At 43.8% G+C, this 27952-nt stretch overlaps 3 protein-coding genes across 10 annotated transcripts in view; all 3 read left to right on the top strand.

Moving 5' to 3' along the window:
- Positions 1-35: 35 nt before the first annotated feature.
- On the top strand, positions 36-11758 carry SFT2D1 (SFT2 domain containing 1). Its single transcript, XM_083732854.1, has 8 exons — positions 36-277; positions 4743-4829; positions 6140-6225; positions 7444-7525; positions 8015-8050; positions 9267-9325; positions 10174-10203; positions 11097-11758. Exons 1-8 carry the CDS (start codon positions 215-217, stop codon positions 11134-11136), a joined length of 483 nt encoding a protein of 160 aa, XP_083588980.1. The 5' UTR covers positions 36-214; the 3' UTR covers positions 11137-11758.
- Positions 11759-11881: 123 nt separating this feature from the next.
- PRR18 (proline rich 18) lies at positions 11882-18309 on the top strand. The gene is made up of 2 exons (XM_083732793.1): positions 11882-16855; positions 17090-18309. Exon 1 carries the CDS (start codon positions 13475-13477, stop codon positions 14276-14278), a length of 804 nt encoding a protein of 267 aa, XP_083588919.1. The 5' UTR covers positions 11882-13474; the 3' UTR covers positions 14279-16855; positions 17090-18309.
- A 1628-nt stretch (positions 18310-19937) lies between these two features.
- The window catches only part of LOC310841457 (uncharacterized protein), a 50474-nt gene continuing 42459 nt past the window's right edge, over positions 19938-27952 (top strand). For 2 of the 8 annotated variants that reach the window (XM_083732578.1, XM_083732576.1), the window contains exons 1-2: positions 20123-20524; positions 24742-24848. In XM_083732578.1, the coding sequence (XP_083588704.1) occupies positions 24765-24848 (84 nt within the window). In that variant the 5' untranslated portion in view covers positions 20123-20524; positions 24742-24764. Of the gene's footprint in view, positions 19979-20118; positions 20525-24556; positions 24577-24741; positions 24849-27952 lie in introns of those variants that run through there. The other 6 variants (XM_083732573.1, XM_083732579.1, XM_083732572.1 and 3 more) reach the window with 6 other exon arrangements.

Below are 27952 nucleotides of genomic sequence, written 5' to 3'. Positions count from 1 at the left end.
GCGGGGTGGGGGTGGATTTGGAGCCAGGACGGTTGGCTGAACCCAACTCAAAGGTATTTCCGGGTTTTCCTCGACGGTCAGCTTCCGGTTTAGCTTTCCCTCAGGAGGCGGTTGCGGCAGAGGAGCTGACAAGGCGAGAGCCCCGCGAGGAAGAGCAGTGTGGGCGCTTCTCGGCGACGGGGCTTGGCGGCGCTGAGGGGCGGCTGCCGCGGCAATGGAGAAACTCCGGCGGGTGTTGAGCGGCCAGGACGACGAGGAGCAGGGGCTGACGTCGCAGGTACGGGGAAGGGCTTCGCCTCCCTTCTGGCCGGGCTCCGGCGCCGTTTCCTGGGGACGAGCGCCAAGACTCGTGATGCGCCGGGTCTGCGCCCATTTACTCGGGAGCAGGCGCTGGCACTGGAGGGAAGGCGGGTCACGCCTCCCCCCGGTGCCCTCGCGGCCACTCGCTCTTCCTTCTGTCCCCCAGCCAAGGAAGGCGACATCTTTCGCTTTCCTTTGGCCTTATTAAGGGAACGGAAACTAGTGGCGAGAAGTTGTTTATTATCGGAGGACGGCTGGGGGGGGGGTGGGGGGAATCCTGAGAGCATCTATAAAAGGCGCAAAGAAGAGGGGATTAGTGAAACCTCTGGCGGGCCTCCTTTGTTGTTGTTGTTGTTGTTGTTTAGTCGTATCCGACTCTTCGGGACCACAGCACTCCAGGCCCTCCTGTCTTCCACTGCCTCCCGCAGTTTGGTCAAACTCATGCTGGTAGCTTCGAGAACACCTTCCAACCATCTCGTCCTCTGTCGTCCCCTTCTCCTTGTGCCCTCCATCTTTCCCAACATCAGGGGCTTTTCCAGGGAGTCTTTTCTAGGGAGTCTTCTCTTCTCATGAGGTGGCCAAAGTATTGGAGCCTCAGCTTCAGGATCTGTCCTTCCAGTGAGCACTCAGGGCTGATTTCCTTCAGAATGGATAGGTTTGAACTTCTTGCAGTCCATGGGACTCTCAAGAGTCTCCTCCAGCACCATAATTCAAAAGCATCAATTCTTCGGCGATCAGCTTTCTTTATGGTCAGCTCTCACTTCCATACATCACTAGCGGGCCTCCATAGACTGGTTATTTGTGGGTGCCCTCAGCTCCTTCTTCCCTCTGGGATCTGCAGATGATTTGAGGAAGGGACCAGGCTCTGGATTTGACAGCATCTCCTCCTCTGGTGTCTCCCCCCAAATCTTCTGCAGGAGCCAGAGGACTAAGGGGAGTTTTTGCAATCCGTGTTGATCTTAGGGAAGAGGCTTTTGCCCTTCTTGCATTGAGGAAGGTGGGTCATTCAGATTAGAGGCAAGAGCATTTGTATTGTATACAGAAGGATTTAAGTTCCCACTCTGGCTTCCTCGGGAAGGACATGGAAATATTTATATCTGAAACGCCTAACTGGTTAGATTCTGATGGCGTTGTTAGGAGAGGAAGAAGTGAAGTTGGAATGTGAGCATGAAAGGCGATAATTTGTCACTGCTTCTCTATTTTGCGGTGGTGCCTAATGAATATGAGTATCTGCTGCAAATGCTAATGGGCACAGATACATCTGTCATCTCTTGCACTTTTACTTACTAAATAATAGTTTGGTCTGACCCCTTAGCTGAGATTGAGCAGTTGTGAAATGGAGTGGTGGTTTGCTAATTGTGGAGTGTGTTTAGTAAATAGTTCACTCAGCTTCACCTATGAGCAACCACAAAACAAATGATCGCATCTGTTTAACAGAGGCCTTGGAAAATGAAACATATTGGCCCCCTCAAAGTTAACTATCTATCTACTAACTGCAAATATAGATTATATTTCCTATCTGCTTTCAAGTTAATCTGGTCTGGCTTTAAAGCTCAGTAGAAAGACTTTTCTCCAAAAGTGGTTTTGTTCACTTCTACATGTGGGCAGCTGCAACACTGCATGATGGGTTATTTTGAGAATTCACCAGCTTCATAACATCTTACTTAAAAGTAAAAATGTATATGATATTCTGAAAATGCTACACATTTAGCTACTCATGAGGCCTTTCAGTTTTGAATAAATTTCCCTAATGTAGATTTAATTAGCTTCAGAAACGTATGTAACATACATGGACACACTACTGGGACAGGGTAATTATACTGAATAAAGCGGTGAGTAAGCCATACATAGTTGTGTCAAGGCTAAACACCATAAATATGGATCACACGTGTTCCTGGGATATTCAAAGTTTCTCTCAAAATGAGGAAACCCTAATCTCTGATCAGGAATGTCAGAGTTGTTTGCTATCTCACTTTTGGGTGCTGCTGTTGAATGTTTGTATTTCTTTTCCTTGCTGCCTATATATGGATAAAGATTTCGATAGGAAAAGGTAAGTTATACATTGTTACATTTTGAAAGCTTAAATTTGTTTTGGTCATGGGAAAACACATTTCAACAGAGTAGGAAGTCAGCACAATGGCCTAAGAAAGTAATATATGGTCCATGATAATAGCTGTATGAATTAAAGGTGGGGACTGACAAGAACAGCTGCAGATACGACTACCTCCTTAAGCATGAGGCAAGGCAAGGGCAGGGAGGGAGGGAGGTGGAAGAGAGACATTCAGGACGTCTTCCATTTTCCCTCTGCAGGCTTATCTTGGTAATTATCTGTGGCCTTGATTCTTTTAGGTGGATTAAAAAATAACAAGGCTTTTTATTTAAAAAAATTAATTATAAACACCTTGGCCAAAATTAAACCAGAATATAATCGTGTTAAATCTACAAAATTTAACAGATCATAATGTTAAAAGTTGCATCTCAATATAATGAATTAGCAGGGAGTGCTCAGAGCTGCCCTCTTGCCAAGTTTGGCAACAATACCTATGCTAAAAAATGGGTTAGGTCACACCAAAGTCATGTTTCGGTCCTCCATCTTGATTCAAGATGGCAGCCAGTATCCAAACGTCAATGAAGAGTGCCACCCACACCTCGGCGACCCCTGTGCCAAGTTTGGAGATGATATCTTGAGATGCATCCGAACTTATAGAGAACAAATGGACAAACCCCTTTCCAAAATATATAGTAGATGAAGTATGGGAGAATTTATTTTTAGATCAAAAATAAGTATGGCATGCCAAGTCCTGTATAGTGGTGATAAGGGTTTGATGCGAGATGGGATGGGAGCAGGAACTGGAAGTTGGCTTGGACTCCTTGGCTCCAGGAGATGCCACCTTATATCACTTGGAGGATCATACAATATGTCCATCAGATTAATCTTGTTTACTCATACTTTTATGACTTCTAACTGCTTATGCTGTGCTACTTGCTCTCAAAGCAAACAAGAACATTTTCATTTCACATGAACATAAACTGCTTTGCCCAGTTCAGTTCCTGCCCTTGTTTTTGGCAGGTTTTGAGCCCTTAATTGGCTCTACACTGGCAGAACACCTGTGTAAAGTACATGCTCTGCAATGAGCAAAAGTTTTGAGTTTCCTTTTTTAGGGTGGGGGCATGGGAGCAAGACAGGAGAGTCTTACAATAAAAAGGTAGGGAAGGAGTAAGCAGCAATAGGGGAAATGTCCTTCCTAGGTGATATCTCCTACATAGCTGTAAATTAACATGCTTTGGTGGACAATGAGTACTCTTAAGAGGGTGCTGGAGTTTTCAGGTCTTTCAACCTTTGAAGGGAATGCTGTGCAGAAGTGTTTGAAAATAAAGACTGTTCATGTGCTAGACCTTGTTGTGAAGAGGGCCACCTCACCTGGCCATGCCCTCAATATTGTGCCCCTTGTTGGGGATCCCAGTTGCATGGATAAGCCTATGTAGCTAGCTCCCCCCTTCATACTTCATGAATGTGTAAAGGTCAGGCAGAGGTGTAGGCCTGGGTGGGTGTAGGAGATTGGTTCACAGTATTCACCATTGTGCATTCCAATTTCAAAGCAAACTCCATTTAGGAAAGATGTTCAGTTGCTGATATCCTCAACTTTTTGTATTGAATCTCCAAAATTTGCATGCTGTCTACAATGGGTTTGAGGAAGGAGTAAGAACAATGTATTTTGCCCTTAAACATATTGGAGAAAAAGCCAGATCCTGAAATGACAGTGGTGTTCTCTGTTCAAAGTTCTTGAGTTGGGGAGGTGAAGAGACTGCCTGTTCTGGACTGGGTTGCACTCCTCCGAAAGGTAGCTTGGTGCTCTTGAACACAATACTGGCCCTGGAGCTTCAGGTTTACAGAATCATAGAATTGTAGAGTTGGAAGGGCCCCTGAGGATCATATAGTCCAACCCCCTGCAGTGCAGAATTATGCAGCCATCCCATACGCAGATTGAACTTGCAACCTTGGCATTATCAGCACTACGCTCTAACCCAGGCATAGGCAACCTCGGCCCTCCAGATGTTTTGGGGCTACAACTCCCATCATCCCTAGCTAACAGGACTAGTGGTCAAGGGTGATGAGAGTTATAGTCCCAAAACATCTGGAGGGCCAAGTTTACCTATGCCTGCTCTAACCAACTGAGCAATCCAGGCTGAAGTGCACAAACTCTAGTGGTGGGTTGTTAAAGTTTTGAGATTACTTACCTTACACAGAGCTCTTCCACTTGGTCAAAAAAGAACCTTACCCATGGAGAAAAGGCTTTTGGCTCAAAGACATAGTCTGTACATGCTCTCTGTTATTCAGCAATTATGTGACTAGCAAACCGTTAGTTGAGAAACCTGTTTATGTGAATTGGTCTAAGATATAGTACTGTTAGAAGCTAATTTCTTTCTTTCTTCACCCACAGGTGCTTGATTCTTCAACTCTTAGTTTTAGTACTCGAGTCAAATGGTTTGCTATCTGCTTTGCAAGTGGCATTGTGTGTTCCATTCTTGTAAGTAAAAACTTTGTAGAACATATGAAAAGCAACCTGGTTTCTTGGATCTCTGCTTGTACTTCTTTTTACTTTCTGTTCTTGAACAAAAAGAAATTAGAGATATGTAAAATTCCTTGGGCAAGCGATAATAAATCTCGATGTTCAGAAAGTGGTATAGCTCTCATGGCACTGTCTTGATTTCATTCTAAAATGAGATTGTATAATACACTTCATCTCAAAATCCCCTTGTCCTTTTAATGCTGTTATAGCACTACAGTATATGCTACCTAGTCTCAAATGCATATACATGAAATTTCTACGTGCAGGGAGGTTTTTATTAAGTATATGTGAGAAAGCCATTCAGACATGGTGCTCCTTGTAAGGGTTGTGCATGACAGGGTATGTGTTCATATACTGCTGTTCACTTGCATTTATCAGTCACATTTACCTGTAAATATGAGCTCAGACCAATTTCAGACCTAACTCTTAAAATCAGTTGAGCAGTGATGGTGACAATTAAAATTATATTTAATTCATTTATATGCCACTTATATGCCACAATGTCTTTACAGTTAATAAAAATATCAGCATGAATATTTAAAAACATTCAACCATTTTTCATAAGCTGTCAGGGAAAGCCTTCAGAACTTAAATCAAGCATAGAACGGAAACTATAGAAGGAGATGGCCGTTCCTTGTCAGAGATCTCCCAGATACAATCAGGGTGTTCACACAGAAAAAGGGCTGCTTCACATTGTGGCCGTTCTCTATTTTGTAAACGAAGGCATGCAGGACAAGGTTTCATTCTTGGATCATAAAGAATGGGGAGGCATTTATCTCATGGCCTGAGATTAAACAAGACTCGCCACATCATTTTTACCATTCTGAATGGAAGGTCCCTTGTAAGATCTAGGTTTCTTGGTGGTCTTATATTGAGAGACAGAAACATGTACTGGGAAGTATTGTTGATTTCAAATATTATTTCAAATAATTCGTTTCTTACAGTCAGGAAGATGTGATTTACTGAATTGGCTTAAATTTGGGCTTCTGCCTTTTTAGTTGTACTTTCTAAGAAGAGTAATTGTATAAATTGGTAGATAAACTGATTGACTCATACATGCATTTCTATTAATTTCAGATATTTAAGTCTGTCACAGTTAAACACTTAGATTAATTAACATCAGTATATCTAGTTGCCAGCAGAGGGTAATATTAGAATGTGCTAGATGTTTGCTGCTGTGTTGATTTTGCGTTAGTATATTATTTAATGCCTTACCACTCTGACATCACCACGCTTCTAAAGTTTGCAACTGGGCTTATTTTGTATAGGGGACAGCAATGCTTTGGCTCCCAGGCTCTGGCACAAAACTCTTTGCAGTGTTCTATACCTTAGGAAATATTGCTGCATTAGCCAGGTATGGACAGATTTATTTATTTAAAAGTTTTAATGAGATGTGTAGCTTTACAATTCATTTGGAGAGAACTACAAACTGAGAAAAACATTGTATATTGTACTTTTAAAAGAAAGGACATAATAAAAATTGAATCTCTTTGTGAAATGAAAATATCAGAAAATACTGATATTTCACAAAAGGAACTGGGACACACCTGCCTGTCTGAATAGATTACTAGTATGCACACCACCCTTGTAAAAACCCCACAAAAATTACTAGCCTGCCAAATAAGTTGCTAGTTTGCAGGGATTGGTAGCCTAAGGATCTAGACCTCTGCCCTCCTTCCAGCAGATGGCTCCATTTCTATGCTTTTACAAAGGAAATTTCCCTCTTATAGGAGCCATGGGACAAAGGGCTCCATCCCCTCTTCACCAACCCCCCACTCACCAGCATACAGTTCCTTGTTGCGTATGGCTACCAGGCAATCATTTACATGCAAAACTGATTACATACACATTTTTCCATGTACTTACTTCTTCAATATTAAGTAGTTTGCTCCACCACCAATTTTTTTCTGTCAAGAACTTCAATTCTGAAGTTTTTGCACTGCAAAAAGTCAACTGTTCTTTCTCTGCTTTGTTCCAGTAAAACATGGGTGCGTGTCTCTTTCCAGTATCCTTGGGAAATATCATTAAATGCATCTGGATATTCTATTTATTTTTATTTTTATTTTTTTGCATCTGGATATTCTAGGAGTAATTAAGCACTGGGCTACTTGCTGGTATTGCAGACATACTTCTTAAAAAATAGACAACATCCTTACGCTTTTAAAGCAATGTTTTTATCTGTAACACTGTACCCTTTTTTTTTGGTCTGCTAATATGACTTGCATCTGAACTTTTGGCAGTTTTTTAGAACTGGGTTAAAACTTGTAACTCTGTAATGCTTGAGTAATTTAAATCTGTGGTGATTCTAAGAAACAAGTAGAGAAACAAGTAGAGAGTGCCAGTGCCACAAGGAGGCAGCTGCTTCATGAAATTCCAAAACTAGCCAGATTGCAAGGTCTTCCTATATTCTTCCGATATTCTCAATGTAAATCAGTTCTCCTCTCATTATGCTTTCAACACTAATAGAGGGGTATCGGGTTTGAACTATAAACAGTGCCGTTCAACAAACACACGTGCTACTTTGGTTCAGTTAATGGCAGACATGCTTATTGTTTAATTTCTTACAACCCAGTACTTGCTTCTTGATGGGCCCTGTGAAACAACTGAAAAAGATGTTTGAACCAACAAGATTAATTGTGACAATTGTTATGCTGGTAAGCTACATCTTTTCTGTATTTGAAAATAATGAAGCGTAATGTTAAGTTTCCCTGAGGGTATCCTGGCAGGGTCTGTATTTAAATTAGAACTTCATAACATCACTGAGCTGTTTCCTCCCTCCCAAAAAATTGTGTTATGTATAACATATCTGTTTTTAGGGGGAATCAGAAAGTGGTATGATACAAGCAGACAATTGAAGATTGTGTTCAATTTTATCAAACTAATTTTGTCAGCAGAATAGGTAATTCAGGTTAGGTTATGACTGTGTAGTGAGCTTACGTAATGCTTCGGTGGTATCTTTTGATTTTGAAATGAGAAAATGGAGGGGAATGGGTACATAGTGCTTCTGGAAAGATACTAAATAAAACATTGAAACTGCCAAGAATGCACTAACTTGGGTAGATTTTCTACATTCCAGAGTTTTAGTGGGAGAATATTGCATAAATTGCTTAAGTATATACTGATATGATTCTCCTTTTCTCCAGTTGTGTTTTATCTGTACCCTATGTGCTGTGTTCTGGGTAAGTAATATTGTCTTCATGCCAACTTTTCTGGGTGTATTGGCACATTTGGAATTTTGAAAGTGCACCACCCCCTCTGTTTGTACTTCTTCACCCTCCCTTGGTTTATTCCCCTCCCAACAAAAAGTGCAGTACACACACACACACACTTTGTGTTTCCAAGGGGTTTGGGTAAAAGTTTGATCTAGTGGAGTTAAAACGAACCTATTGAATTTGCATGGGTTCTCCAAAATCCTATCAAATTAAGCTTATATTGGTAGACTACACAATAAAAACTGCAAATCTGATATTTGCCAGCACCACAGAAACATTGATCCAATGCAGAAAAAACTTCATAATTTTAAATAGGATGACAACAAAACTACCAATGAAACACATAAAGCTTTTGTAGACACAGAGGGAAAAAAGGAAATTTCTCAAGAGCACCATTACACCCAGGGGTGCCATACTGGTGACCCCTTACCAAATTTAATGTATCATCAGGATAAATTAGTTTAATGTTGAAATCTGGGTCTGTAGGCTTTGCTGTCTAACTGAAGTCTGAAAGGTCCTTGGGTTTAGGGCTTGTGTAACACACTCTAAATCAGGCATCGGCAAACTCAGCCCTCCATTTGTTTTGAGACTACAATTCACATCATCGCTGACCACTGGTCCTGTTAGCTACGGATGATGGGAGTTATAGTCCCAAAACAGCTGGAGAGCTGAGTTTGGGGGTGCCTGCTCTGACTCTCCAGACATTGTCAGACTATGATTCCCATCACCCCATTGTCCATGCTTGGTGGGGATAATGGGAGTTGGAGTCCAACAATATCCAGAAAAGCATATGTCCCCCACGCCTGCTCTTAGTGTTTTTACTACTGATGTAATCCTGGCTGTGTAGTGTTTACTTTCATTTTTTAGTAAAAACATCTAGTTAACATAAAATTTATATGGGGTAAGCCAGTCTAGTGAAAATATTTGCATATTTAATGCTGCACTCCTATATAAGCTTGCTTGGGAATGAGTCCCATTGGCTTTGGCAAAAGTTACTTCCTAATAAATATGCATACTTTGGGCTATGCCCTCTAATGGAAGTGTATAGCAATGCATTTTGCTCAAGTGTTTTAATCAGGGTTAATTTGCCAAATTGAGCTTCTTGAGACTCGTTTTAAATTTATTGATTTTAAAAAACAGTGTCAACAAGCTCACCATATGTTCCTTATCTCTTTCTCTCTAGTGGGGCAAGAAAGGGCTAGCTCTGCTCTTCTGCATTCTGCAGTTCTTGGCAATGACCTGGTAAGTCGTCATAAACATTTTTAACACTACTGTCATATAAAACTCAGCATGTAAGTACGGTATGTTATCTTGCAAGCTGTGCAATGTGATATTGCTGTCTTGATCTGTAGCCTTTTAAAAAAGTATCTCCTCTGCTTCAGAACTTACTGCAGGTATATAAAAAAAGGAGAATTGATTTATCTTTTCTCTCTCCTTCCCTGCACCTTCTCTCTTGTGAGCTTTGAGATTTCTGTGCAAGTTACCAGAAGCTCCCCAATGAGATGAGGAGTAATGAAAGCAAAAGCAGGGAAGTCCATTTTTTTGTAGGCATATACCGTTGGAGGTCATCCAGTACTAGATGGGGGGAAATAGATTCCAAATTGTTTTTTAAATTTGAATTTATTAAACTGCATGTAGGGGCAAAGATAGTGTCCTATTTTATTACAGCCTTGTTTAGTACTAGCCTGGTAGCCATGGGCAACAAGGTATTTCATGCAGGTGAATGAGTGCATTAGAGCAAGGAGGACACTGTGTTCCATCCTACCTCTGTCAGACCCTAGCAAGCTTATTTTCAAGGCTGTTTTTGCTTCCTCTTGGACTACTTTGGTTCTGTGGCACTTGCATAAGGCCAGCTTGTGTACCATCTTGCAGGAGGCTGTGTAATTTGCTAGCAACAAAATCTGAAATGGAGAGTGGATTCAGGAATGCCTTGGCAGTACACCTAGTTCTTTCAAAAGCCCTCTTATTCTAAACTTACGTATGATCTGAATAGGTAATCTAAAGGACTTATTGCAACAGGTTGACATTGTAGAAGGTGGAGTAAAGCAGGAAGAGTGAGCTAATGTTAACTTTTCTGCTTTCTCTTTCAGGTATAGTCTATCGTATATCCCTTATGCACGGTGAGTCAGCTTGCTCTTTTGCCCTGCAAAAATAAGAGCCTGTATAGTTATCTTGCAGCTTTTAAAAACTGTTCTTGTGAGAAACTATACTTCAGATTTTTTTTCTATGTAATTGTATCTAGCACATCTTACATCACTAAGTATTTTACAATTGCTATCAAAAAGCAAATTTCCTGTTACACTCAACTTAACCTTGTACTGTGCATCTTCTTACGAAGTTGAGCTTCTAATATTCCCTTCCTTAAAAGGCAGAGGATTGTTTTGAAAGCAACACACTAGTTCTTGTGATGCCTAGTTGACAACCTGCCACCAAAAAACAGCTAATTGTGTCTTGATACATGCTTACTTGAAAATAAGTTCTGTTAAATTCAGTGGCGTTTATTCCTATGAAAGCATATTGCTCATCATGATATACTGCTCAAAATAAAACAGGGACAATTTCATGTGAGAATGTATTTATTGAAAGCATATTGAGGAAGATGATTCCTTTCTCAAACCATCAGTAACACAGTAGCCTGGTTCACACAACATGGTAAGTCAAACTATAACTTGCTGGGACCATGTGAACTCCTGGAGAAATGCTCACAGGTGTTTTATCTCCTCCCTGGTCCTTTTTAGCTTTGCATTGAACTAAGCTAAAGTTTGGCTTAGCATGTTGTCCAAAACCAGATTTGTGGTTAAGGCATTTCTTTAATGACCACGAGATGCAGTCAAGGTTTGATTGTGTCATACAAACCAGATTTGTATCTGATTTCCTGGAGTTCATTTGGTAACTAGATGTTGTTATCACAATTGTTGTGAGTGTTATGATCATAAATGTGGTTGATAAAATTAACATGCCGTATAGGCATACAACACATGGTGAAATTATCTTTTTTTCTTTTCTTTTAAAGGGATGCAGTGATAAAATGTTTCACGTCCTGCCTAGGTTAAACTGAACTGAGAAGAAATCTGCAATATTTTTGGAAGCCAACTACATTTCTTCCAAGTTTACTTGGATTGTTTCAGCGCCTGAAATGGTGAAATCCACCTTCCACAATAGATTAAATTGTGTTAGCAAAATAATCTTTTAAAAACACACAGCACTGGCACATCAGGAAACCTTTAAATATTTGTTCTTAAAATATTTGGTAATGTCAGAGTCTTAAAACTGTTGCATCAGGTTTGGCTAACATAGTTTAATCTCAAAACTAGATCAAAGTAGTCTTTGGATTTCAGGTAAAATGCATGTAAATACTTTTGTCTAAAATTTGCTATTTATCGTACCATTTGTGCATTATTGTTACATGCTTTTCCCAAAGAATTTTAAAATTATTGTAAAATGAAGTATTTGCCAAATTTATAGCTAATGGGGCTTTTTTGAAAAGTTAAAGTATGTGTTAGCCTGGAAAGACTGTAAATGTGTAAGGCTGTTTTTAAATGCTTGAACTTCTTGTTAAGCTTATATTTTAAATGCCAACTTTTTGTACTGTGATACTTAAAATACACTTGACTAAAAGTGCGTATGAGTAATATATTAAATCATTGACTGCAAAATAAATATACTTTAAAAATACGCACTCTTGAAGATCTACCTGTTTTGTAGAATAATTTCACTTGGATATTACTGGGTTGGTTCACATCCCATGCCAAACCATTATATAGTAGATCCTTGGGCTCATGCATTCCCTTCACGCATTCAGTTACATACTTCCTGTTTACTTCTTCTTCTTTGGTGATCCCTCGTAGCTGGGTAAGATTGTCTTCCATTAACATGGTCTTAACAGTGAGTACGCTGTAGTTTGCAGGGGACTGAATGTGTAACAGGTTATGGAAGTGGAGAACACAGTTGGTAGATGAAGGATATAGACAGATGCACACAGAGGGCATATAAACATTGGTGCAAATGTGTATCGTGTGCTGCTGAAAGTCAGGAAACGTAAGTCGTATGTAGGATTTATTTGAATAAATTATTAAAGATGGATTGTGGTGTATCTTAGTAATGCTAAATAAAGTGACAATTTCCAGCATTGACATGCAACATTAAAAACTACTTTAAGAGCTAATAAAAACTTTAGAATTCAAGAAAAACACCATATTTGATGTTTAGACACCATGTAATTTTGGCATCGTGCAAATTGCCAAGGGGAAGAAAGGGTTCTACACCCAATTTTGCTAGGTTGGCTATTTATACAAGCCTTGTATAGTGGGGTGAAAAGTTAAATAGCATTCATGTTTTTACTTGCTAAATAAAAAAACCTCTCCCAAGTAGAGGGAGAGGATAGATAATACTTATAGTTCAGTGTAAGGCGGCTTTAAAGGTGGATGTCTTATAGATGTGTGGAATGATGAAGGGTGTGAGTACATAGTGTACAAATGTTTTGTTCAGCTTCTTTGCATATTGTGTTAGTGTATTGGGGGCCCTGTGGGTGTGCTACTGGTTTGCTAATTCCATGTACAAATGGGATGAGATCTGGGTTACAAGCCAAGCTTTATGTTGACAAAGATGGGGAGTTAAGCTGTTGCTGCTTTCTCCCCAAAATCTACTGAACCTTAAAACTATGGAGACTTACTGTGCCTGCAATCCCTTTTGGATCTGAATCTTCAAGCTGATCTTATGCCTATAGCATCCTACCTGCTCATTAGACACCTTTGTTATTTTTCCTTCCCCAACTGCGCTTTTGGGAGCAAGTACATTGGTGAAAGGCTCCGCGCAGAAGATCCGCGAACAAGTAGCTGCTCTTGTGTCAACTCAACCTCTGATATAGCCTGGCAACATTTATTCTGCGCGCAATAGACCAGACGGGGCATAACGGGGAGAGACGATATATATGTGTGTGTGCGTTTTAAGGAGAGCCAAACTACAGGCGCGCAAAGTGGTGTTCTTGGAGGCGCAAGACGGGTCTCGGCTGCCTGATGCCGCCCCCCCCCCCCGTCGGCGCTCGCGGGACTTTCTCTCTCCGCCTGATAGGGGGCGGCTGCCCGCCCGCAGCCACGGCGCCCGGCTCGCTGGCCGGCCTCCGCCGAAGCCCTCGCCTCTTCTCCCCCCGCCCGACCCTCTCGGCTCCTCCTCTCGCCTCCAACCAGCCGCGACCGCCGCGTGTCTCATTCATCCGCAGTGCCAGAGAGCGACGTTCGCCGCGCGGCCGGGCTCGTTCGCGGAAGCTGCCTGGAAGCCCCGGCTGAGGGCGAGAGGCTGGCCGCCGCCTCCGCCTCCTCTGAGGCGAAGATGTCGAGCTGAACTACAACACGCAAGAGGAGGAGGGAAGGGGCTCCCGCCGGCGGCCGCGCCATGTCCCTGCCTCCTATCGCGCCACCACCTGCTGCCGCCCCCCGACTCCAGCTCCGGAATGCGCAGCAGCCGAGCCCGGGCGCTCCCAAAAAGGCGCCGGCCAAGCCCCCCCTCGCGCCAGCCAAGCCCCCTCGGAAAGGTCGCGGCGGCGGGGTCCCCGCGGAGCGCCCCGGCGGCGGCGGCGGCGCCTTCTCGAGCTCTTGGCCCAGCGCTTCTCTCCCGAGGCAGCTGCCGCGCAACAGAGACGCCCCGCCGCCGGCCGCCAGGAACCCGCCCGCCACAGCCGCCCCGGCCGCGGGGGCGCCTCCGTCTCCGGCGTCGCGAGGCCGCTCGGTGGTGGGGCCGCCGGGCCCGGGCTCCTGCGAGAGCCTTTGCGCGGCGGCGCAAGCGGGGCGCGGGGAGGCCGCGCTGCGCTTCTCGCTCAGCCTGCCTCCCGAGGCGATCCGGGTGCTGCAGCGCCGGAGCCTGGAGAAGCAGCAGCAGCAGCGGCGGCCGCGCGGGAGGACGCCCCGCTCCGCCTCCCCGGACGCCGCGAAGCGCCCCCTGGCTGGGTGCTCGGGCGGCGGCGGCGGGGACTTGCGCGCGCTGCTGCAGGTGTCGCTGCTCAACGAGCGCCACCGCTACGACGACGTGGAGTACGAGGAGGAGGCCGACGGCGAAGGGGCGGCCGGCGTCCCCGGAGCGTGCGCGGCCGACGAAGGGCTGGTGCGCAAGTGCACCGAGTGGCTCCGCGGCGTGGAGAGCGCCGCAGCCCGCGACCGCGCCGACAAGCTGGACACGCTGCCGCACTTGGGCACCCTGTGAGCGGACGGCCAGGGGCTCCTTCTCCCGGGAGAAGCCCGAAAGAAAGGGCCCTCGGTCAAGAAGCAGGCAGACCCGAGCCCGCCGTTCTCTTCCTCAGGGTGGTGTCGTAGTTGGTTCTTCGTCGCCAAAGGTCGCCTTCCCACATCACCTGTTGTTGACTGTGAACGGATTTCCTCCTCTGTCGGCAGAAAGCTCTTCCACCGGCCTGGCCTGTGACTGTGTATTTTCTGAAAAATAACAACACGTTGCGTTAGGCTGAGCTTCCAAGCTCAACCACGCCTGTCTGTTATAAGAATTGCTTTCATCTCGACCCTTTTTCAATGGATTACTGCAGCTCAGACGAACAATTCAGCTCTGTGCACATAGTGCGTGGAAGGAAATGTGCTTAATCGCCCCCCCCCTTTTGTGCATGAGAGGTGCCTCCCTCTTGGGCACCCTGCGCTGGGAATCTGTTCCACATTTGTTTGGGGCTGTTGTTGCTCAAAATCTTAATCGAAAAAGACAGTTTTTCTGATAATCTTATGGAAAACCAATCCTTTGTGTCATTTTTGGCTGGAATAATAGAGACAATAGCTTTAAAGTGATGGGGAACGAAGTTCAGCCTCTCTGTGTATAGATTTTACGGTGGCCAAATGTAAATGTTGAACCTTTTCATGATTGTGTTTAACTTATTATGGTAACATAGCAATGTGTTTTTATTTTTGTAGCCTGTGAAAAGAACTGAGTGCACAGAGACAGCTGAATATTTTTTGTCACACTTTATAAAAGCATAATTCGCAGCCTAAGGTCCAGGAGAAGGTAAGGAATCTTGTTAGTTTCTCCAATTTTTCTTCCCTGTTCCTGAGACTGCGAAGTTTAGGGAAGAGCTTTTGTTTTACATGACTAAGTGCAGGTGACTCCAAAGAAAGAGGCTGTGTACAGTACAAAAACTTGGCACAAACTTCAGTACTAACAAACTTTTTTTAAAGTACATTGTAAATGAATAGCACAGTGATTTTGTAAATTTGTAATATTTCTATTTATTTGAATAAACAGTTAAAATTGGTGAGGAAGCATATTTTGCCTGTTTATTCTGCTCCTCCACAGTTACGGGGTGGGACAGGAAATAAAGGCTATACTGTTGAACAATCCTGTATTTTTAAGTGCTATTATTTCAATGGGTGAGATTTAAGCATATAAAGCTCTCTCAGTTGAAATGGCTAGGGCTGCAAATTGCTTTGCTTTGAGTGAAATTCTTAAAAGAATTGCTGTTCTATAAAATAAATCCAGCAGATTGGTAATCTCACACTGGAATGATAGCTAGGTCTTTGAGATCATTGTGCATAAAGGAGCCAGGGAGGCAAGATAAAAAGCAAAGGCTCTGCAGCAAAACTGAGTTTTCTGAGGAACTCTAAGTGAGAGCTGCATTTTTAGCACTTCCGTATTTGTGTTGTGTACCTGTCTTTTAAGAGAACTGATAGAAACAAACACCTATTTTGACCCTAAAGTATAAACAAACCCTCTTTTCTTGCTAATCGTTAACAAACTTTCATATGGAGCAAAACAATAGCACAGAGTTATAAACAAGATAGTAGTCAACACTAGTTCCAGGCAGAGAACATACACCCATTGAAGTTAATAGGCTTAGGTTTAGTAGGGAGGAATTCATATCTGCTAAGGCAGTTGTTCCATCAGGGCAAACATTTCTCCCTTCTCCCACCATGTACTTTTCTGGGGGTTCTCCCTATCTCCCCTTGCAAGGAGCTCGTGGGGAGGAGAGCCCCCTTGTGCAAGCAGAAGTCCCTACATAGGGCTTCCATGGAAGGGACTTGTTAGTTGAATCTTTCCCTTAATGTCAGTGGATCTACTGTGAGTAGGGCTTTGTTGAAATTCAGGGTAAGTTTTACTCAAAGCAGACCCACTGAAATTAATGAACACCGATTCTAGGATTCTACTTGAGTTAGGTCCGTTCATTTCAATAGGTCTGCTCTTTGTTGAATTCTACCCAGAGTCCCTCAGCTGGAGTTGGTGCATAAAGATTACCCAAATAAAGGCAGCAACCAGCATTCTGAGAGTGGAGGAGGCCTGAACATGTTTTTTTTCTCCTGACATGATTCAGCGTCTAACAAAATGCATCTTTGTGGCTTTAGTTTTATGTGCTGGCTTTATGCTTATTTTAAAATACAAAGAACACATTCATTGGAAGGTTTTTAAATGCAACAGGCAATGAATTTCTCCAGAACATTGATGCCAGCCACAAGTGAAATGCTTTAGACCAGGGGTCATTTCATACATTATCTGAACAGCATGGGAGCTGCTTGAATGTGGCAGAATCCCACGCTGCTCTCAGCACTTAGAACGGAAACAGCAACTGATGGGGATTTTCTCTGCTTCCCCTGCCAGCCTTGTCCAGCCCATAATGTTCTTTCTAACAGATGTTGCCAGGGTAGTATGGGCCTAAGGAGACAGTAGCTGCCATGTGACTCAGGTGGCACATGGAACCACTGTCTTATGAATCACATCTATAGCTTGGAGAGAGAGAGAAAATGAGAATTATTTGGCAGTGTCTCCCTGATTGGCAGTTTGGGATGGAATGGTGTGGAGCACAATAATGCGGCTGCAATAAAGAAATATTTTAACCATGTTGCACATTAAGATAGAACAAAACAGTGCATTGCATGTTCCAAAAGATTTTTAGACTCCAAGCATTAAATATTAGCATAATTGTGAGCCTGTTGAACACAACATGATCAAAGCCTTTGGAAAGTTAAGTAGGGTTGCCATAGGTCTGGAATTTCCCAGACATAGTCGGAATATTGCAGTCAGAAGCAGTGTCCAGGCGGAAATCGCTGAAATGTCCAGGAAAATCCGGACATATGGCAACCAATGTCAGAAGCCTAGATTTTTGTGAATTTCCTTAAAACTAGCTCCAAAACTTCTTTTTAAGAAAAAAACAAAGTTATCGAATTTTCACTTTTTGAAATATGGCAACCCTAGAGTTATGCTCCAAGTCTCATCAAAGGTAACTGCTTCAGTATGGGATTATCAACAGCCAGCCAGAGTAAACAGAACTGTTCACATTTCCCAGCCCCATATATATGGAGCATTCGGCCCTCCATATGTTGCTGAACTACAACTTCCAGCAAGCATGGTCGATGGCCAAGGGTGATGGGAGTTGTAGTTTACCAACATCTGGAGGGCCAAAGTTTCCGCACATCTGCCCTGTAATGAGCTCTGAAGTCTTAAGGAGAGGGAAGAGACATCAGAGCTGTGATTCTGAGAAATCCTAATACTGCTTTTTTCCTTCTACCTCATTTCGTTCTTGCATAGTGTGCTATGATGTATAGTAGGTGACCTGTGGCCTTCTAGATGTCATTGGACTCCAACTCCCATCATCCCTGGCAATTGGCCATGCTGACTGGGGCTTCTTTCATTATTTCTTTTGTTCTGTGACTTCTAGGTCCAGGGTTGGTTTTTTTGTCCTGCCCCACTTTCTCACAGTTTACTGCTGCATTGGAAGAAATGCCAATCCGCAGAAACCCCAATTGACGCTTGCTTCAATTCGGTAGTAAACAGAGGGTTTTCCAGGGAAAGTGGCAGGACAAAAGAAAGACTTCCCAGACCTGTGCCTAGAAATCATGGCCTAAATGGAAGCACAAATGAACCCTGAATCTCCTGCCCCTTTCCTTCTTTTTAATCTTCTTTTTAAAAAGTGGGCTTTCAGACAGCAGCTGCCTGTCAACTTTTATGTGCAAATTAGCATGTACAGTATTTGTGTCATGGGCCTATGTCCTGAGTCCTTTCAAGTACCCATCAACACCCCTGCTGCGTACATTTGCACATCTGGGCTGGCTTTTCTCTGGATGACTAGCATCCAATGGTGATTTGCATTTTTATATAACCTCACACCATGTCTTTCAATAGACAGAGTGTCAACAAGTGATGAGTGTTTGTATTAAATATTGTTGATCCATGTATGTACTGTTAAAAATATTTATATATCAGTTTGTGGTTTTTATATATTTGAGCCATTAAAAATTGTATTTTCAGGCTTTGTGTGTTAAAATTATATCTTATGTAAATACTTTTTTTCCACGGGCAGAAATCTTGCACATACTTATTGGAGTTTAAGTCTAAGTAAGCAATCATAGGATCAGTGGTGGACTTTGGTAATGTTTGGTAATACAGCGCCCTGAGCGAGGCCAGAATTTGCCTGCCCCCACCCCATGGATCTTCTCAATTATAGATAGATAGGATTATAGATAGGATTGAGGAGTCTTGTAATATTCAGATAATGGTAACCCAGAAATCAATAGATCTAATGACCTTTGAGGGCAATAATCAATAGGGCTTGATTCTCATGTTCTAAAGCAGGTATGGGGAACCTGTGGCATTCCAGAAGTTGTGGATTCCAACCACCAGGGGCCGAACCCAGCCCAGCCCCAATGGCCAGGGATGATGGGAATTGTAGTCCAACAATATGTGAAGCCCCCACATTCCACATCCTTGTTCTGGAGTATTCATCAGATGGTGTACCACAGCTGATTTAACATTATTTGACAAATCTTGTTCACTCTTCACATAATCATAGAAAAGGGGGTTAGAATATGGTAACAGAGTAGTATATATCTCCATGTTATTGTGAAGTCACTTCTAGGATAATTAATACAGAATGAAGTATGAAGATAAACAAAATAAGAGGGATCAGTCCTTGTGGCCACCAAAATCATTTCTCCCTTCTATATGACAGGAGCTAACTTTGTTAAGCTTGTGTGTGTGTTGTTGTTTATTAGCCTCCTGGGGGCTGACAGAAAACGGATGGAGAAGTCATTTATGTGCTAGGCACAGAGAAGTGGGTTCCTCTGCTTTAGCAACCTGCTTGGTTGCGCAGTGGGAGTCTAGAGAGCTAAATCCCTTCTCTGCCAACCCACTTGCTTGCCTGCATGAAATTATTGGGTCATCTATGCACTCAGGCTAGTGTTTAAATTAGGATTGGAGAACCTATAATTTTTCAGATGCAGCTGGACTACAACTCCCGTCATCCCTGACCATTGACCATGCTGGCTGGGACTGTTAGGATTCAGAGTCTAGCAGCACCCAGGGAATCTAAGTAGTCTTACTTGCAAGCAAGTTGCATTAACATCAGTGAGATTAATTCCAAATAAAGTTGTTTGACATTATGCGGAAGTGAATTGAACTATGCCTTCCTAATGTGTTTAGGGGGACAAGGCTTTTATTTGTCAACAAAAAGTTATTCAAATCTCATGAAAATATTGTGCAGTTAGCTTTAACAACCAGGATCAAAAAGTTCTAAAATAATATTAAGTAGGTAGATGGACCCTTTTGCTCAGATCCCTACCAATGGATATCAGCATCAGAAGGAAGTGGCCGTTTTTGGAGAAATGCTCTTACAATATAGCTTTCGCTTTTTATTTACTTCGGTTGGAATATTTGTTGCATTCCATCAGACACAATGGGATGCTGTGATTTGTTCCCTTTGGAGCGCCATGGAAGCACGTCCATAACAAGGGCAATCATCTTGCAGCAAGATGCCCTTTTTGCAGACATGCTTTCCTGTACTTGTTGCCAGGTTAGCTCATTGTACACAGTGCAGAACTAGCTGTGTTTGAACTGCCTAAAAAGCTCACCCATCACCACTCTACTTTTCAAAGCGCCTGGTTGCAGCTGGCCTAAACGGCGGTTAATGCCTACGATACATAGGTAAGTTACCCTAGCCACTTCCACCGTGCCTGGCTGCGAAAGGAGAAGAGCCTTTGTTCACAAATGAAAAAGGTTGACCTCGTACTTCTTCATCTTTCTGTCTCGGACCGGCCAAGAGAACCTGCAGCTCCCCATTTGTTGAACTATAACTCCCATCAGTCCCAGCCAGCACGGTCCGTGGCCAGGGATGATGGGACTTGTAGTCCAGCAACCTCGGGGAGCCCCCTCACTTTAGCCGCCCCGAGCTTAACGCATTCCAGTGGCCACATAAATATTCATGACGAGATATCTCGCTAGGTCTCCTCGTACCTTTTCTTTACCAGGGCTTGTTTCATGGGCCCCGTTTCACGGCGAAGCACTACTCTGGGAGAAGTGAGCGCGGGAAAGAGGCTGGGTCGGCGTCCTCCTCTGAGGCGCTGAGGGCGCGCTTCTCGCCGGCGAGGGCGGTGTCGAAAGCGGACGCTGCTGCGAAGACCGGCGCGCCTCTGCGTCGCGGGGCTCCGGGGAGAGCCTGGAAGCCGCGTCCCGCGCTTGTCGCCTCGCGCGGTAAGTTGGCGAGAGGGTCTCCTGCCAGAGGCCTCTGCGCGCGGAGCGAGAGTCTCTCTGGTCCTGGGACTCGGGCAGTTGGAGGGCTCCCCTTCCCGAGAAATGAAGCCCCTTGCCCCCTTCCTGCCCGCCGTGTGGAGCGGTACAAGCCCTGGAGGAGCAGTGGGATTATGGGGGGGGGGGCGCTAAAAGGCAGAGGGCGCTGCCTTTGGAAAGCTGGTCCCACTGGGTCCAGTTAATCAGTTTCGTTGAATTAGTTAAACTCAATAGTTTAAAAACTGGATTTTGAATAAATGTGCGATTGTGCTTTGAATTTCACTGGGTGGTTGCCTGCCTTAGTCGTGCAAGCCGCTGTTCTGCATAGCGTGGCCCGAAAAAGTTTTGGAACCAGTAATCTGGTCGGGTTACTAACTTGAATATAATATTGGGGGGGGCAAGTAAGCCCCGCCCTGCATAATCGATCACATGACAGGGTACACCCCCGCCCTCTATTTGAATCGCACTGTCCATCAATTTGGGGCAGGGGTGCAGCCCAATCAAATATTATATTGGGGGGCTGAAGGGATCTGGCCAATTGAAGGTCTGAGAACTACAGACCACAGTCCTTTATTTCAGGGGTTAGGCAGAGCTCAGGCTTGGGGGGGGTCTACTTGGTGGGTTTACTACAACTCCCAAGATTCACCAATGAGAGCCTGGTGCCAAAAATACACACTTTACATTAAAAAAAGTTGAGCCCAGGAATTTGAAGCAGAGCTGATCACAGTTCTTCCATACAGAAACCTCCTCTTAGTTACCCCCCAAAGGATTATTCATTGCAGCGGTATAATTTAGAGTGGGAGGGGAGTCGCTTTGTTGCTGTTCTTGTTAAACAATCGGGAGCCAGACATTCTTGCTGATCTGCTGCACATCACCCAGAGAGTTACCATTAGATCCAGATGATCTAGCTCCTGCCCACACCATGCCGCCTTCAATACAAGGCTGCCTGAACAGCCAGCCTGGAGAAGGCACTCAAATTCACTGAGCTGATGTGAAATCTTCTTTTCTCTCACAGAGGGAATGATTGTCCTCCTCCTTGCTGTGGGAGGGGAAGGGCTGTAGCTCCAGGCTAGAGCATGTGCTTTGCCTGTAAAAGATTCCAGGTTCAGTTCTCACTCTCCTAGTAGCCCTGGAGAGACTTGTGTCTGAAATGGTGGGGAGCCGAGGCGAAATAGAAAAGGCATCATCTTGTATGCCTAACCTACCCTCTCGGGATGTTGGGGGAAAATAGTATTTCCTGTTGCAAGAATTCTGAACTACAAACCTTCCAATATTTCATAGAAGAAAATCAGGACACCTTAGGTGATTAAAATATCCCTGTTCTCAAACCAAGGATTGATGCCTGAGGATCCGATTGCCATTCTGTCACCCTGCAGTGTTACACATTGGTGAATGCCTGATTTACAGGGTCTTTGTTTATTCTGTGGTAGCCTTTATCCTCCACCGACTTCTGAGGCAGAAAAGGAAATATAACACATTTCTAAAATCTGTTACATTCTAAAAAATTGTTTCCTAAAACTTAAGAATGTTTACTAAAAAGTGTTTAGCAAAATTGGATACATGCAAGTCCCAGTCAGTTTAATGGGACTCACTGCCTAATGAATGGGTACTAGATTGCAGCCCTGGGTTGTAATGCTGTACATACTTAAAAGGTAAAGGTAAAGGTCCCCCTGCCCGTACGGGCCAGTCTTGACAGACTCTGGGGTTGTGCGCCCATCTCACTCAAGAAGCCAGGGTCCAGCGCTGTCCGGAGACACTTCTGGGTCACGTGGCCAGCGTGACAAAGCTGCATCTGGCGAGCCAGAGCCGCACACGGAAACGCTGTTTACCTTCTCGCTGGTAAGCGGTCCCTATTTATCTACTTGCACCCGGAGGTGCTTTCGAACTGCTAGGTTGGCAGGCGCTGGGACCGAGCAGCGGGAGCGCACCCCGCCGCAGGGATTCGAACCGCCGACCTTTCGATCGGCAAGTCCTAGGCGCTGAGGCTTTAACCCACAGCGCCACCTGCGTCCCTTACCTAGGAGTAATTCCCCAGTGGGCTTACTTTTGAGTAAAGGTAAAGGTACCCCTGACAGTTAAGTCCAGTTGCGAATGACTCTGGTGTTGCAGCACTCATCTCGCTTTATTGGCTGAGGGAGCCGGCATACAGCTTCGGGGTCATGTGGCCAGCATGACTAAACTGCTTCTGGCGAACCAGAGCACCGCACGGAAACGCTATTTACCTTCCCACTGGAGCGGTACCTATTTATCTACTTGCACTTTTTGGCGTGCTTTCGAACTGCTAGGTTGGCAGGAGATGGGACCAAACAACGGCAAGTCCAAGTGGTGCAGTGGCTTAAACCACAGCGCCACCTGCGTCCAAGCTACTTTTGAGTAGACATGTACAAGACTTCATCTTACAGTGGAACTGACTGAACTTGCATAATGGCAGCAAGTTGTTATTGTTTCTACACATTTTTATGTGGGTAGGCCATGTTTTTGTGTGTGTGTGTGTGTGTGTTAAGAAGGGAAGTTTTCTGCACGTGTAGCTGCACCCAGGTTTGCAGGTACCATTTAAAACAGTTGGGGCACATTTTTCAGCCCAAGGGCCACATAACCTTCTGGAGGCCAGATGCCAGTGGTGGGTGTACAGTGGTACCTTGGGTTACGTACGCTTCAGGTTACAGACTCTGCTAACCCAGAAATAGTGCTTCAGGTTAAGAACTTTGCTTCAGGAGGAGAACAGAAATCGTGCTCTGGCGGCGTGGCACCAGCAGGAGGCCTCATTAGCTAAAGTAGTGCTTCAGGTTAAGAACAGTTTCAGGTTAAGAACGGACCTCCGGAACGAATTAAGTACTTAACCCGAGGTACCACTGTACTGTAAATGAATGTACATGCTGCCTTTGTGCTGCAGGCCAGCTCCTTCCCATGCCTCTTTCTGTCTTCCATCTATGTAAGCAAGAGTCACAAGCAAGAGTCACAGCCAAATACAGTCAAGGAGAGTGTGAAGCAAGGCCAATGAGGGGATTTCCTGGGCTGAAAGTGGGTGTTTGGGTAGGGGGCATGAGGTTCCACACACTGATTTAAAAGAAGAAAACCAAATGTTCATATACTGTATATTCTGTTGGATGGCATATTTCAAGCCTCCTCCCAGCAGCTCCTGCAGCCATGCTGGTGCCAACCGTATTGCTCTGCTTTCCTTTAGACCACGTCTTGTTGTCTGGGCAGCCCAGGACCTCCATACCCAGGCTTGCACCATGGGGAGGTCACTTTGGTGCTGCTAACACAGCAGTTTGATTTCACCCCTGGAGGCGCATTCCATTGACTCTCTAGCCAGATGGATGCCAACAAGATATCTCTAACCAATTCTGAAACACAGCTGTGGGACATTACTGCAGTCAAACCAACAATTCATGTTTTGCTACATAGGCACATGAAGGGGCTGCGGCTCATATCGTCTCCTAGTGTTCATGCCTCCAGTAGCAACATATGGAACATCATTTCACGAGCTACTTCATAGATGAGCAGCAATTTGAAGCCTACATTAAAACCCAGCACAATGATTGTGGCACAGATTGTCCACACCATACATTTAAAGCACTCCCCCAAGGATCCTGAAAATGGTAGTTAAGTTAACCCTTCATGAAACTATAATTCCCAGTGTTCTTAACAAACTACAGTTCCCAGGAATATTTTTTTGGGGTGCTTTAAAAGTATAGAATGTACACAGCTACAGACAGAATGGGCTTACCTCAATAAGTTGAAGGGTAATTCATTGACTAAATGTATTTGAACTAGAACTGCCTTTTGTCAAAATTTTTCGATGTGAAGCATAGCTCTAAGGAGCATTCAATATTTACTTTAAGAAAACCATAACTGTACAAAGGGGGATGACGAATCAGTGAACTGCTGCGTAATTATTAAACAGCAGATTCCAGAATTACAGTCCTTGGGCAGTTTTACCGGCAGCGATGGTGGAGGCAGCACCCTGTTTGTTTAATCTGGTGCACAAACACTTTGAGGACTGGGTTGCTCAGGTAACTAACCTGTCGCTCAGGTGAACAATATGTTGGTTTGGAACAAAAGCCTTTATACAAATGTCTAATGTTGATTTAAGTGTTCGGCTAGTCCCACCTAATTAGATGTGGCAATATTGTGTTCTCTGCAATGTATAAATTTGTTTACCTTCTTTTCTTTCGCAGTACTTCCCTCACAGTAATGCGATATGGCAACCTGCTTACACCTTTACAAGAAGAGTACACTTCCTCCACTTCTGGATAGGTACCTCCCAGTTAATTCTAGGAATCAGGTAATCTTTTAAAAGGTGCCATTGGCCTTGAATGCTTTCAGTGTAGTCATTTTATGTGAACTCTGGAATAAGTTTGTGTCCTTCGTCTCCTCTTTTTAAGAAAGTCCCATGATATAACTAGGATGTGTTTGTCACATGCTCAACTGATGTTCCTCTTCTCCATTACAAATTTTAATTGTTTTTCAGCCCAAATTCACTATGTACAGAAGTTACAAGGCAAACAAGGAAAAACAAAAGCACTACTGAAATGATTTCTCTGATTGGTGGCTTGCTGTAAATAGATACAAATTTAAAACAGATAAGACAGGCCAGGCTGAGGAGAATCCCATATACACAAAAAGGGAATCCTCTCATATCCTCCATCAAGATCTAGGTCTAGGATAGCTTACGGTTGCCTTTGGACTTGTTGACCATTGCCTATATTCCCTTTCCTTCCGGTAGTGATAAAGCGGGATATCAAATCCAAACTCTTCTTCTTCTTCTTTGCATGACTCTGTATCAAAGAGGACTAATTTATGCATAATTAGGGGAGCTTTGGTCATAGCGAACGTGGCCATGAGGCCAAAAAAAGTTTGGCCACCTTGATCTAGTCTGATTAAGAGTTCTGGAGACCACGAAAGCATGCACCCTATTTTGTGATATTTTTGGTTGGTCTGATAAAGGTATTGCCCTAACGTGGATTTTGGAGCAAGGGGGAGAATTAATTTATAGCAGCGCTGATAACTCTCCTAATGACCCTGTATTAATGAATTACCTTTATTACCATGAAGGTACATGATGCTATTTCAGTGTCTGGGGTGTTGTCAGAGGCACAGATCTGTACGTAAAAACTTTTTGTTAAAAAAGTCCTTTTCTACTCTAAAACATCACTTTTAGAGCCAGAAACACCTTCAAAGCAATAGGCAAAAAGGATCTGTTACAAGTGCAAAAAGGATGAAAGTGGCATACATCATACATAATATTGCCATAGTAACGAGGCGATAAATATAGCCATTCATTGCAAAGTGTGGAGGAAGGATGCAAACAGGCCCTATTTATTAACACTGAAGTTAAATGTAGTTGAGGCACCCCTCCTGAGTATTGCAGAAGCAGTGGTGACTTGTAAATCCAGTACATCCAGGTTTAAAAAGTGCATCTTTACATGATCATTGATAGCTGGAGTAACCCAGTAGACTGGCAGGTCTTTATCTTCCCCACTCACTATGGACAACTTTGGCAGGTGGGCAGGACCACCTGCATGTCAATCATCTGGCATCATAATGTCATCAGATGATTGACACCTTTCAGAACTTCAAAGGAAATTACTATAGAGCAACCTCCTTTGAAGACTGACTCCTGGTGTGCCTGGCTCCCTTTAGCTGAGAGCTAATGGTCGGTTAGAGGCAACCCCTTTGAAATGGTCTTTGGAGCTTAATTTGGCCAACAGACTGGAGGCTCACCATGTCTGAGCTTGGGGCAGGGGCAGGGGGGAAATCAGACATATAAATTACAAATAAGCCCCTTGTTACAGCTTCAAGTTCAAGTGGGTGCTTTTTCTGAAAAGTGGAAAAATGCTGGAATAAGAATATAATCATATGGCACACATTTCTGATCCCAGTAGGGTGATGTTATCTTAGGCGCCTGCTCAGAAATGCACCCCATTCACTGGAACAGAGATATTCAAATAGTTGTGAAATGTGCTGGTAAGGGATGATATTTTTCTCCTTTAAGGCATAGTGTCCCAGTTTTGCCTTGAAAAGAGCTGGAAGTTAAAGAGTCGCACGTACAATCCCTAGAACGAATCAGTCATTCCTCTAATCTGTCTATGGTGTCTCTTGGGGCCCAATCATATAACTAGATCCATAACTAGTTCTCCTATATTAAAAGCAGTTAAAAGCAGCTGGACACTGTGGAGTAGAGCCCTTTCCACTGCACTGTTTTCCTAAATCAAATCCCTCAACCCCACTTTTATTTGCCCTATTGTGGAAGAAACACATGTACCGCTTAAACGTTTACCTTTTCCTCTACACGAAAAAAACAGCTTTTGATATTAAGCCGTCGATTTGTGACATGGCTGAAAGGCCACAGCTGGTACCTTGACTTTTGTGTCAGAGTCTGTCAGCACTTAATGCTGCCCATCTGTAGAAGTCATAGAATTGTAGAATTGGCCTAAAGATAGATACAGAGATGCTGTGTATAGTGTGATGGGGTGAGATGATGAAGCATATGATTCTATTTTAACTGGGAGCATGAAAAATACTTTTTGAGTTGCAGCAGCTACAGCTTGTCTTTTAGAGTCAGGCTCCTTGACTGCAGAACATGCCTGGGTTTGGCTTATCAATGTGTTCCCTTCATTTTTCTCCTCTCAGTCCAATGTATAGTGGTACCTCGGGTTGCATACGCTTCAGGTTACAAACGCATCAGGTTACAGACTCCGCTAACCCAGAAATAGTGCTTCAGGTTAAGAACTTTGCTTCAGGATGAGAACAGAAATCGTGCTCCGGCGGTGTGGCGGCAGCAGGAGGCCCCATTAGCTAAAGTGGTGCTTCAGGTTAAGAACAGTTTCAGGTTAAGAATGGACCTCCGGAACGAAATAAGTACTTAACCCGAGGTACTACTGTACTGAACTGCAGACCTTTCATAACTACAACTCAGTTTTTCTACCATTGTGGGAAGGTTGAACTTCCTGGCTACTTAAAAATTTCCTCCACCACCCTTTCAATTTTGTTTCCTCTGCAGGGCTGCTCCATCCCTCTGGCCCCTTTTGTAAACTCTGAGGCTTTACACAAGTAGACCTTTCTGGGAATGGCCAGGATTATGCATGTTTGCAGCGTGTCCTTGGTAGCAAAGAATGAAACACAATGTGAGGAGAGTTCTTGCCAATCTGAGCAATGTGCTTATTAAGCAGTATGTTGGTTCTCATCCAGAGACAAAGGTTCCTTCTATAAACAGAGAGGGGAAATCATTTTAAGAACTTTTTAAGTTTGGAAAGGTGTCTTATATACAAGTTACTCTTTACACGTAATTTTGTTTTACTTATGTCCTTTGAACTTCATTTCTTATTTCTCATTGTGTTCATTCATATTGTTTTCTGACTTATTTGCAATGCATTATTCAGGAGAATG

Source organism: Podarcis gaigeae (genome assembly GCF_964106915.1).
Source record: "Podarcis gaigeae genome assembly, chromosome: 3".
Lineage (NCBI taxonomy): Eukaryota > Metazoa > Chordata > Lepidosauria > Squamata > Lacertidae > Podarcis > Podarcis gaigeae.
Note: the sequence above shows the minus strand (reverse complement) of the source record. Positions and strands in the feature narration are given on the sequence as shown.

What these genes read in the sequence shown, in the direction of transcription:
- SFT2D1 (XM_083732854.1), top strand. Translation starts at nt 215, where the DNA reads ATGGAGAAACTCCGGCGGGTGTTGAGCGGCCAGGACGACGAGGAGCAG. An exon ending in AATATTGCTGCATTAGCCAG is followed by an intron (nt 6,226 to 7,443) that starts GTATGGACAGAT and finishes CTTACAACCCAG; the next exon opens with TACTTGCTTCTTGATGGGCC. An exon ending in CCCTATGTGCTGTGTTCTGG is followed by an intron (nt 8,051 to 9,266) that starts GTAAGTAATATT and finishes CTTTCTCTCTAG; the next exon opens with TGGGGCAAGAAAGGGCTAGC.
- PRR18 (XM_083732793.1), top strand. Translation starts at nt 13,475, where the DNA reads ATGTCCCTGCCTCCTATCGCGCCACCACCTGCTGCCGCCCCCCGACTC.